Source organism: Perca fluviatilis, chromosome 23 (genome assembly GCF_010015445.1).
Source record: "Perca fluviatilis chromosome 23, GENO_Pfluv_1.0, whole genome shotgun sequence".
NCBI lineage: Eukaryota > Metazoa > Chordata > Actinopteri > Perciformes > Percidae > Perca > Perca fluviatilis.
The window spans coordinates 21618872-21631578 of NC_053134.1; the positions used below are offsets into that span (position 1 = coordinate 21618872).

At 41.8% G+C, this 12707-nt stretch overlaps 1 protein-coding gene across 1 annotated transcript; it reads left to right on the forward strand.

Annotated features, from left to right (window-relative positions):
- The first annotated feature begins 5630 nt into the window (after positions 1-5630).
- Positions 5631-11573, forward strand: LOC120553001 (amphoterin-induced protein 2-like). The gene is made up of 2 exons (XM_039791040.1): positions 5631-5876; positions 8766-11573. The coding sequence occupies exon 2, from the start codon at positions 8849-8851 to the stop codon at positions 10358-10360; it is 1512 nt and encodes a 503-aa protein (XP_039646974.1). The 5' UTR covers positions 5631-5876; positions 8766-8848; the 3' UTR covers positions 10361-11573.
- The last annotated feature ends 1134 nt before the right edge of the window (positions 11574-12707 follow it).

The following is a 12707-nucleotide window of genomic DNA, read 5'->3' on the forward strand; positions in this document are numbered from 1 at the left end:
GTTCGCCGGCGCGGTAAACATTTCCACGATAACAGCGAGCTCCACCATTCAGAGACGTCGCTGTTACGCTTAGGATTGTGGGTAGTGTAATACTTCTCCATGACATTGCAAATAAAACATGTTTTCCTTAAAAACCAGGTTGATTTCATACAAACTTGTGGCTTCAACAGGAGCAGAAACCTTCTTTTCACTACCTCCAAGCTCGTGGTCAGTCAACCCTGCATAGTTAAAAGATATAATGGCTAATAATCAAAATCCTGATGGAGAAAATGAATTGGATTTTTACTCTCTACGTGCAGCCAATAGGAACACTCTCTCTCTCTCTCTATCTCTCTGAAATGATCTGTGATTGACCAGTCTCTGGTCATGGCTAAATTCTGGAAACAGATTCAAGAGGAGCTTCAGAAGAATTTTTGCCCAACGACGCAAACAATAATCTGCCTACCACAGCTTTAAGATCCACATAATTTTATCTGTTCATTTGTTTAAACCCCAATCGTAAAAAAGTCTTTTTTAATGGTCACTCCTTTCTGCTACTAATCCCTATATGGTTAAATGTGCCAAAGGTTGGGTGAGCATTCCTATGGAAGCCCAGTATTAATGTTAAAGGGTGTTTTGACCTACCACTTAGCCCTACTAGGCCCTATGACAGGGGAGACCATTCTCTAACCCTGACCTAACTTACCTTTAAGTTCCCTCTAAATCCTACAGTGACCCAAGCAACAAGCAGATGTTGGCTGCTTGACCCGGTCATACATCTGTATCCAGACCATAGCAGCGGCAGTGAAGTCACCCATCGGTTTTTGGACTGCCATTTTGAAGCCTCAAGTTTGGCAATTCTTGGACAAGAGGGTGGATCCACGGAGGATGACGAGGGCCAAGCCAGTGTTCACATGGTTGCAATGGCGCTGCGCTAAGCTAAACGCTAAAGAGGGAAAATTGCTGATTTTCAACCCTTCTGAAGCGAGTCATCCAGTGCAGAGTGTAAAAACAACAAGTTGCAGTTGATGTGGGGTTACGTGCCTGGCTATTGTCTGGGTGCACTGGCTTCCTGGAGTCTCCACTGGCAACATGGCATCATGACTTTGCGTAAACATACACGCCACTTTCCTAAAGCCAAACGGCGTGTTATCTGTACGCATTTTGTGCTATCCACGTGTATGTCTACGCTGTATACAGCGGATGTAAACATACACACCACGTGGCGTCGCCACATGTTGAAAAACAACACACACGGACGCAATCCCAGCTCTCCTGGGTGAAAGTCCTGTGTCTTACCCATCTGCCACCCCAACCAACCTTTCTCCCTCCCCTACTGTGGACTTACGTCCTTTCATACTACTCACTACGGCGAAAAGTCACACGTCATATAGGTCAATGGCGGCCGTACGGCGTTGATAAACACGCTAAAAAGCGATTTTGCGTCTTGATAACACGCCAAAATGGCATAAGAATTGCCGTGTCATACATACGCCACTTTATGAGATCAGTCTGCCACTGGTATAAAGATATAGATATTTCACCCCATTTCTCTGGAATAATTTACAGAGTAATCTAAAAACAAAATGGATGCACTGATACCAATGGGTTGATTCAAAATTTAGATTAGAGACCTCATTAATTTGAACTGTGACTGTTTTACATAGCATAGTCATGCTCCTTTGTATTGGCATCAATGCCATTTTAGAATGCACTTCTCACTTTTTTACTGTTTTTATAAATGGGTTTTTTAATGACATTTTTTTTTATTCTTAACTTATTTGTATGAAATAAAATTATAATTTTTTCCATTGATGCCTGCATACTGCTGTTTACTTGTCTTGATATTTAAATATTTTCTTATTTTCATTTAATTGTATTTCTGTTTGATATTTCACTTTGTACTCAGGTCTCACTTGCAAATGAGATCTTGATCTAAATTGGATTTCCTGATTAAATAAAGTATATATAAAACCCTTCTATTTTTTGAGCGGAAGATCGAGTGGAAGTATTGGCAGGTAAAGCAGACATTGTTACCTTTTGGACAGAGCCAAGCTAGCTGTTTCCCAATGTTTCCATTCTTTGTGCTAGGCTAAGCTAATCATCTTCTGGCTGTTGATGCATATTTTGATGCTAGGCAGACTCTTGGCAAGAAAGCAAATAACCGCATTTCCCAAAACATTGAACAGATCTTAAAATTGCAAAATACTTGCTAGTGTTTTGATAGAATGATTTAAATGTGGGGGGGGGGGAATACCTTCAGAGAACTGCAATTTCAGTTTTTATTTCACTGCCTGTAACTGTCCTAATACCTCTGAAACTGTTAACCTACTCTCTACAGTTCAGGATGTTTCTCGTGACTTTTCCTCAGTGCATGCTGGGATGATAGGATGGTCTCCTCATCACTCTGAAAACTAATAAGTGGTTAGAGCCAGCGGATGGACAGATAGATGGGTTGTTGAAATCCAGCTCAACTAATAACCATCCAGTGCTCTACAACCCTTGTCCTCAGCCAGCACTCAGAACCCTGCTGGCTTTCGTCTTTTAACCGTGCAATCAGTGACTATTTTACACCTGGGATGGGAAATAGAGGCAATTACATGCATCTAACTGCCAGGTAAGACCAGCAGGCACAGGTGGATGCGGAGTTGCTGAGGAATATAAAAGCTACAGGCCATCTGAATCTAGCAAGGTGAAGGACTGAAATGTATTTACAGAGCGTATGACTGTTTGATCCTGGAGCGAAGATGGACACTGGCAAAATCCCAAGGGAGACCTCCCCTCTGATGATCGGCGCCATGGAAACGTACAGCCATTTGACAGTCACAAAGCTCATAATTACGAGGGCACTGTGATTAGACTGAAGTCTGGACTGTAAAACAACAAGGCCTTATACTCACTTATCTTTCAGCTAATGGAATTGACTCATCTTTTGAAATGAGAATTCAATTGATTTTTTTTTTTTTCTCTTTCTTTTTGTCAGGTATTGAATTGCCCGTGTGTGCGAGGAGCCACAATATCGGGAGAGAAAACAGCCGACGGAGCTTCAAGCTTGCAGCATACAACCTTGACGAACTGATTAGGTTGAAGAATACTTTCATCTGGTATGAAAGACACCACTTGCTAGTTGCAAACTGGCACACAAACCCACGCACAGTGGTAAACAGCTCCCGAAGCACATATAGTAAAACACGTTGAAAATAAAGCTTCATGTCATAGCAATGAGGAACACTTGGGCTCGAATGTGGCCACATTAAGGCAATAAACAAGGCAGCAGACTAAGTTCTGTATTCCAACCCTACACGCATGAACACCATGTTGGAAAATGAGGGGGATTATGTAAACCCTTTGCACAGCTTTGCGCCGTCTGAAATATTCTGCCTCAACAAGCACATCCTTAAATGCTGCTCTTCTTTTACAGTAAAAACAGGTTTGTAAGCTCAACAGTGTTGGTTTACTTATTTCTACAACTCAATCCTTTTTTTTTCCTGGCACATAGTCTTGTAAAGACCTTTAACAGCGCAGCGCAACCCAGCAGCGCTGAAGCAGTTGCTCTGTTAGAGAAAATGAGAAAGACATGTTTAAGGTCGCAGATGTTTAATTACAATGGTGTTATGTCTAATTAAACCAAATTGCCCTTTGCCTCATGCCACATTGCCTCTATTTGGCAATCTCTGCAGGGGTAACAAGAATAATATCTTAACCTTTTAATTGACATGGACCGTATGCACGAATGGACAGATGTTTCTGTAAAATTTAAGAATTCCAGGACCTGTTTTGAGAATGTATTCCCGGTTCATTTCTGTGTGTTTCCTAAGTTAGCTGCCCTACTCGTGGCAGCAGGTCATACACGAAGGTAATGTTGTGAAGCGGTCGCAGTTTGGTTAGGTTTAGGCAACGAAACTACTTGGTTAGGATTAGGAAAAGATGGTAGTTTGGGTTAAAATAAGTACGTTTGTTGCGTAACTTAACTTACATACGTAAGAATGTAACATAGAACGTGATGTTACTAAGCTATGTATACCCATAACTTACAAGTTAACTTATATGTACCTAAGTTCAAATAAGTCAACGTTGACTTTTGGTTTCACACTGGACACGACCAGCGGTCTCCTGGGTGAAAGTCAGTGTTTTTTTTAAGGAAAAGATTGTGATTTGTGTTAAAATTAGTACGTTTGTTATGTAACTTCACTTTTATACGTAAGTACGTGATGTACTTATGTACGTGACATAGAGCATGACATTACTACCTTACGTTACGTTACTGCGTGACGTTGCTGCGTGACGTTGCTGCGTGACGTTGCTGCGTTACGTTACTACCTTACATTACGTTACTACCTTACATTACGATACTACCTTACATCAGGTTACTACCTTACATTACGTTACTACCTTACATTACGATACTACCTTACATCAGGTTACTACCTTATGTTACGTTACTACCTTATGTTACGATACTACCTTATGTTACGATACTACCTTACATTACGATACTACCTTACATTACGATACTACCTTACATCAGGTTACTACCTTATGTTACGATACTACCTTACATTACGATACTACCTTACATCACGTTACTACCTTATGTTACGTTACTACCTTATGTTACGTTACTACCTTACATTACGATACTACCTTACATCAGGTTACTACCTTATGTTACGTTACTACTTATGTTACATTACTACCTTATGTCACGTTACTACCTTACATTAGGTTACTACCTTATGTTACGTTACTACCTTATGTCACGTTACTACCTTATGTTGCGTTACTACTTCGCGTTACTACGTCGCGTTACTACGTCGCGTTACTACGTCGCGTTACTACGTCACGTTACTACGTCACGTTACTACGTCACGTTACTACGTTACATAACTTAAGTAAGTATGTTTGTGTGAACATTGGGGTTCTTTATACTACATCAGCTGACTTCCTCCTTTACTCCAGTAATAATTACTGCAGCCACCAGATGTCGCCACCACGATTAACGTATAATAGGTCGTAACCATCTGCTTGTACAAACGACCTATAGGGTCGTTTTTGGGAGGAGGAACATCTCCAAAATGACTGATATTTTAATAAAGTGAACTGCAGAGTCAGGTGATCTTTTTTTTTTCTGGTTGTGTCACTGCAAGCGACCCCTTTCACATTACATGTAGTCATCTGATCCATTGTTGATATCAAAATATGGATTAGTGCAGCTTTAATCTGCTACCTCGTAAATACTTTGTTGTCAATTTGCAGGTATACAGTGTGCATTTATTCACATTCAAGTACATAATAACAGATGTTACTATTGCATTTCAATAGATTTTCATATTTAATAGGTGTGAAAGTGCAATGAACACCTTTTTATATGACCTTGCCATCTGGTTTCAATAGTTCAATAGCTTTTATACAGAAGCTATATGTAGAAATGTTCACAGAAGAAACCGTTGTAAGGATAACTAAATGACGTATTTTAAAAATGGTTTCACAAAATACTCAGAAACATGTGAGTGAGTGGTGCTGATGCTGCTGCTGCACCTCTCTCCTCTTGGCTATACTTGCCCTTCTTCTCACCCCCCCCCCCTCTCTCATGTTATTGGTGTATTGCCCGGTGATGTGTTCCGTTTTTACTCTCAGGCAGGGCGACCCCTCCCACAGCAGTGCACAGCAGCATGCAACCCGACCTACAGGTGAACACTTTCTCCTCGCACTCCGGCTGGATCGTTAGCGGAGGGCAGGGCGAAGTTGCCTTTGGAGACTTGTTTTGGTTTAGTTTATTTTTTATTTTTTTTAGGATTGGCATACGGGACGCGGTCCTGCATCGCGTCCGGAGAGCGCGTGCGGATGTGAAGGCAGACGAGAAGATGATTTGAGCAGGCAGCAGTGTGGGCGTAAAGGTGAGCCGTCGGCTGCGTTTGTTTTGGTTCCGCAATAGTCGTCAAATACGGGCTCTTCTCTCCCTTTCGGAGCCAGATTCTGTGTGGGAATAGAACAGAGAAGGACAGAGTGGGCTAATACTAATACTGTAGAAGAGTTCATCTTTCATCCACTGCCACTTTCCTACATTTCTCACTCAGTCTGTAACAGTCTTTTGTCTTTTAGCTACTATTTCTGCTTTTTTTTATTTTTTTTATGTTCTCACAGTTACATAGTCACTTGGGGTTGTAACTAACACATATTTTCAGTGGATTCATTTGCTAATTATTTTCTTGATTAATTAATTGATCGTTTGAGCTACAGAGAGTCAGGAAATTGTGAAAAATGCTCATCAGAATTATTCTAAAGCCCAACGTGACCTCTTCAACAAGTCCTCACGTCTGAAGATGCTGCAACCACAGAACGATTGGTGTTGTGACTGGTATAATTAAAAATGACTGAAATGATTAATCGATTATGTAAATCGGTTGCCGGTTGATGTTCTGTTGATTTATTAATAGTTGCAGCTAGACTTGGCTTGTTACTATTCATTTGCTGGGCTTTTGGCAGCACCTTTTTTAGATGATTATTATGAGAACAGTTTGACAGGGAAAACAGCTGCATATGGAGATTTGAAATAATAGAGTTGTGTAATTGAATTATACTATAAATATTGCAGGAGCAACACAGGTGATAGATAGACATATTAACAGTTACTGTGTGCAGATGATTATTTAATTTGGATTACAATTTATGTTTAGAGTTCCCTTACCTGTATTACTATGCTCTCATATATTCCTTCTGCGTGCCCTTACTGTTTATCGTGCTGCCTTTTTTTTTTTATTTACTTTGTTTAATTTTACTTTATGTGACTGTTAAGCTCATTTGGAACTTTGTTTAGTCAAGAGAAGAGAGAATTCCTGCACACTTTTGTTTTTCTTTTTCTTAATGCATCTCGAACATTCAACATACAAAAGCATAAAAACACAAACATCGATAAATTAATCAGATGCCATCAAAGAACAAAAAAAGGATGAGTTCGAGAAGAAGTGTGTGAGGCAGAAGAATATGGCAAGCCATTTTAACATTTAATCGAACCACACTCCTATCCTATAATGCTTATCCTACTTTACAATATCATTATTACAGAAGAAACAAATAGGTATGTATATACTCTATTCAGAAATACAATGTTTTGGTCCTTCATCAGGTAAAAGCAGAGGAACAAAGAACATTCTAGACAGATATAGTTATCACCTCTTCAGGTGAGGCCAATCAGGGACCACAGTCTATGTACATTTAGTCCAGGGGTCTTCTAATGTTTTTTAGGCCAAGGACCCCTACGCTGAAAGAGAGACGGAGTAGGGAGCCCCTACTAAATATATTGCATAGTAAACTGGGCCAGATGGATGAAAATGAATGGATATCAAAATATTATTTTAATGTTAAACTACATGTGGAATGCAAAGTGAATCCTTAAGGTTAACTGTATAACTACCTTACCTATAGTAAGCATATTCAATGTGTAAATTAAATGTGTTTTCACAGATAGGCCAATTTATCTTTGCTATGAATATGTTAATGTATATTTTCAGACATATTTTAACTTTTGAAAATGTTTTTTTTTAACATAATTTAGCGGCCCCCCTGCACTAACTCTAAGGACCCCCTTAGTGTCATGGACCCCTTGTTGAAGATCTCAGATTTAGTCTACTAGAATGCACTTCTCACCAACAAAGGTGGACATTCCACAATCTATAATGGACAGCAATCACATACATTTATATACAAACATTGAACAACACAGTTAAAGATAAAACCATATCTAAAATCATCTCTTCCGTAATGACAATATTGTCATATATTGCTTTACCCGATGAAGGTCGGATTTTTTTTCACAATGAAGTTTATTGCAAGCAAAAGTACAGTATGCAGGAATTCTCTCCTCTCTTGCCTTTGGACATTTCCTCCTATGCACCTGTCTACAAGAAATTTGAGGCATGCATGAGCCTTCACAGGTAAGAACTTTGTTTAGTGCCAGCAGTGCAAGATTATTTCTAAAACTAGTTTAAAGGTCCTATGACATGCTGCTTTTTGGATGCTTTTATATAGGCCTTAGTGGTCCCCTAATACTGTATCTGAAGTCTCTTTCCCGAAATTCAACCTTGGTGCAGAATTACAGCCACTAGAGCCAGTCCCACAATGAGCTTTCCTTAGGATGTGCCATTTCTGTGTCTGTAGCTTTAAATACTATTGAGGAGGAGAGGGGGGGGGGCAAGGTGGAGGGTGGGGGTGTGGCCTTTACCAACTGCCGCCTGCTTGTTGCAAGCCATGATGTCTCTCTCTCATGGGTGGGCCAAATTCTCTGGGCGGGCAAAGCAGAGAAAGGGGAGGTAACCTTGCTCCTTATGAGGTCATAAGGAGCAAGGTTACCTCCCCCAAGATTCCAGATCGGCCCATCTGATCTTTCATTTTCGCAAAGGCAGAGCAGGATACCCAGATCTTGGTTTACACATATCGCCATTTCTAGTCACTGGGGGACCATAGGCAGGATGGGGGAACTCATTATTGTTAAAAATCTCATAAAGTGAAATTTTCATGCCATAGGACCTTTAAGTAAAGGAGAGTGAGCGGGTCATTATTGCGAATTGAACCCCGACAGGGTGATGCAGGACCCTGATGCGAAGCACTTGTTACACGGCTACTTACTAAAGAAATCTAAATATTGATTTAAAACTGTTTTTATTGACTTCAAAATGGTCCTCCAGTCTGCCCAAATTGACCAATCAGAATCGAGTATTGAGCAAATTGAAAAAGATTAATTTCCATGTTCCCTCTCTCTTGTTTCCTCTCTCTGTATCTCTCTTCAGTTCACTATCAGAGGCTTGTAAACCTGACATGTGTACACCCAGTGAGACAGTAACCTGAGACCCCATTCTGAGGGAACACCAGGATGCGTCCCATCACCTCACAGCTTTTAGGCAGGACCAGTGTTGGAGGCAGTCGTTGGAACCCTGCATTTGCAGCTTTGCTGCTCTCCCTGTGTCTTGGCTTCCCTCCCTCTGTGGCCACTTGCCCACCCTACTGCCTTTGTGCCAGTGATATAATTTCCTGCAGCGGTTGCAATCTGTCTGCGCTACCCTCTGATCTCCCAAGCTATGCCACACGGTTGGACCTAAGCCACAATGCCCTTACTGACCTGTCCATGAACTGGATTTCCCGACCGTTCGACCGGCTTGCTACACTGATTCTCAGCCGAAACTCCATAAGCCAAATTGAGGTTAATGCCTTCACTGTGACGCCACATCTCCTCCACCTGGACCTCTCTTCCAACCGACTAACAGTGCTGAATTCATCCATCTTTACTGGGTTGAAGGAACTGAAAGAGCTGCTGCTGTTTGGAAACCAGATCATCCAGATGAACCCAGGGGCCTTCAGCAATCTTTACAGCCTGCAGAGGCTCTACCTCTCTGGGAACAGACTGACAGCTTTCCCCCTGGGGCTTTATTGGGAACCTGGAGGGCCTCGTAATCTGACCTTTCTCGATCTGTCCTACAACAGGCTCACCAAGGTGCCCGTCCAGAGCCTGCTATCTCTCACCCAGCAAAGTGGAATTTATTTGCAGGAAAACCCTTTGGTCTGTGACTGTGCTTTACTCGCCTTGCAGGAGTACTGGATGTGGAAACAGTATCGCCCCCTGGTGGAATTCAGAGGTGAATACCCATGTAGAGACAATTCAGGACCATGGTCTGAATGTAGCCAGGAGGTAGTTTCAGATATTCCCCTTGAGGCACAGACTTACCAAGTAGAGCCTGGTAAATGGCTAAGAGTGCCATGCCCAGGGTTTGCCTCTCCTGCCCAGGAGGGGTTGGATTGGTTCTGGGTTACCCCCAAGACTGTGTTGAATTCATCAACCAATGATCCAAGTGCCCACCTAACAGTTTTACCCAATGGCACCCTTGAAATCCAAGGAGCCCTGATGGAAGATTCTGGTATGTATGGGTGCGTAGCTGCCCGTGGGCGCCACTATGACCCCAACGAGTCTCCGGAAGTCAGTGTGGTGGTCGGAAACTTAAGCAAGGCCTCCACCAGCGGCTTGGCAGACAGAAGCGGCGCCGAGCATTTCAACACAGCATTCACCACCCTGGCTTCCTGTGTGGTCAGCATCATACTGGTGCTGCTCTACCTCTACCTCACTCCCTGTCGATGCCGGGAAAACCGGGGATCGAGAGGGTGCGGCGGACGAGCCTTCATCCTCTGTTCAGACCCCAGAGAGGTAGAGTCAGGACAACTGAGGTCAAATGGGAAAAGGGTGGCTTTCTTAGAGCCTCAGACAGAGGACTCTGGTATTGGTAGTCCAAAAACACCAGCGATGCATTTGGGTCATGTTACCACTGAGGGAATTCTCAAGAATGGAAGTAGGACAGTGGGACTGTCCCTTTCAGACCCTGCTCACATGGCATAGCAAGAAAACAACCTTTTGCACATTCCTGAATTCTGACAGTCTGATCCAAGTGTTTTGTTTTCACTGTCTTGTTTCAGTACACGATGAGAAAATCCATTTCATGTGAAGTAGTGTACTTGGATTCTTGTGAAGTAGTTATGCATTGTAGGGTTCTGGTGTTTGGTCTGAGGCAGAAAATGCAGTCCTTTCGTAGGCAGAATTTCAAAAATGTCTCGAATGTAAGTGGTGTCTGTTTTTTACATTAAGAGTTCATATGGAAATCTCACTGTTACTGCAAGAAATTGTTATTGCAGGGATCACACAGATCATATAAATGTGGGTGGTGTTTTTAATTGGGCTGAGAGGAATATTCACACCTGATTTGATAAGCTGCTAGAGGCATTGATGGTCATTATACTCTGTATGTTTTGTGAATACTGCCATCACAGTGACCCTTTGTAATTTTCAACCACCTGTCTCGTACTGTGGATGTTTTTTTTTAAACATGTCGGTAATATGTGTGAAATTATCTGAACTTTGATGTTTTGCAGATCACGCTGTGTCTGCTACACACCCTCTTCGAATTATGTGAATCAGTTATAATCTTGTGAAAGTTCCTTTATCAAAAGCAAAGAAACACTATGAAGTGAGAACAGACGGAGTAGCCTGCTGTGTTTTGAGATTATCAATCTCTTGAGATTTCTGTCTCCACACCAATACAATGGAGGTGAATGGAATTTTCTGTGTTGTTCATCACACTAAAAATTACATTTGAAGCTGCATTAATAATTTTTTTTGCTAACAATAAATCAAACTACATGTAATGTGAAAGGGGGTCACTCAAAGTGCCAAACTATTATTTTAACCCACTCTACAGTTCTTCCCGGCTCTCAAAAGCATTTTAACGTCTTTCAGCTCAGTTTTTTTGGATTAATGGCCCGCAAATTTAATGTTTTGGCTCAGTCCCACCACTTTCATCAACGCTGTTTAAGCCACAGAAGGCATAGACCCAGTGAACTCTGTCTGCTTAGCACCAAGTAACAGACAGAGTTAGCAGAGTTAAATTAACTTTTTATTTTTATTTTTTTAAATCTCACGTACCCCGTGCAGTAATCCAAAGTAGCCATAGGGGTACGCAAACCCTTATTTAAAAACTAGGGCATTGGTTCCCAAACTGGGGTATGTGTACCCCCAGGGGTACGCAAAGTGACGTAGGGGGTATGCAAGAGTGCAGGGGTGGGGGTGGGGGTATGTAGCTGGACGATAAAAGGCTGAAGGGGTACAATACTTTAAAAAGATTCTGGAAACACTGATCTACTGTAGGGTAACAGGGACACGTTTGACTTTTTAAAATGCCATTTTTCAATGCTGCGAGACCACATACAACATTCCATTTGCCTTCATTTTATTGGGAAGGAAGCAAATATATATCAAAAAAGTAGTACTCGTTGACATTTCAGTCCACAGCTCTCCAAAGGGGTGTGAGGATTGACACTTGAGCCAGCTGGACACTTGTCAACCTGATCCTTGTTCATCTCTGCTCACCTACTTGTTTCATCGACCGACACCTTTACAAACAGCAGATTCACAATGGAATTGATCCTTATCAGTTCAGGCAGTGGGGGGGGGGGGGTTTGGGCTCGACATTGAGGCTCCAGTCAACCAAGATTAGTGTCACAGAAATCAGAAGGACGGTTGCTAGTTTGCTCCGAGCCCACCGTGACCCACATTCCTCTGTCCTCCCTTCGTTTGATTGTTTTATAGGTTGGTGGAATCATTTCCAAGGGGCCAAGTTTCCTATGATCATGCTCGCACTGTCTGAATATAAACTTCTTATATGTCTTCTGTTATATTAAAAATAGGATGAAATTCAAGTAGAGCAGTGAAGGTGAAGCTTTGCCATGGCTACAATGTCTGATATTTGCAGGTATGAAATAAAATGTTTCAATTTGGAGGATGACTGTGTTCTTTTTATCCCTTACACGGAAATGTTATTTGACTTGTGCAGTATCTATTTTACTCCTCTCTGCAGAATCTGTTCTTTTTCTTTTTTTGTTGGTATTACTCTGAGCTCAAATGAAAAAAAGGCAGTTTGGATGAAAAATGAAAAAGTAGTGTTACATCAGAAGGATTTTAGGATGACAGATAACCTCTTAGTGAGTCAGCAAGTAGCATTTTCAAAAATCCTCTTACAAGCCTTTTCACTGGCTAGTGGCTAATGGCCATAGGTGGGGGGGGGGGGGTTATTTTCTCTAATACTGATGATGCTGAGGCTCGATGGTGTTTTAAGCCCCCATCGTCTCCTTCCAGGCAGCGCTGCGACCGTTGACTTCAAGGGACCTAACCCTAGCCTTAACCCTAACCACAA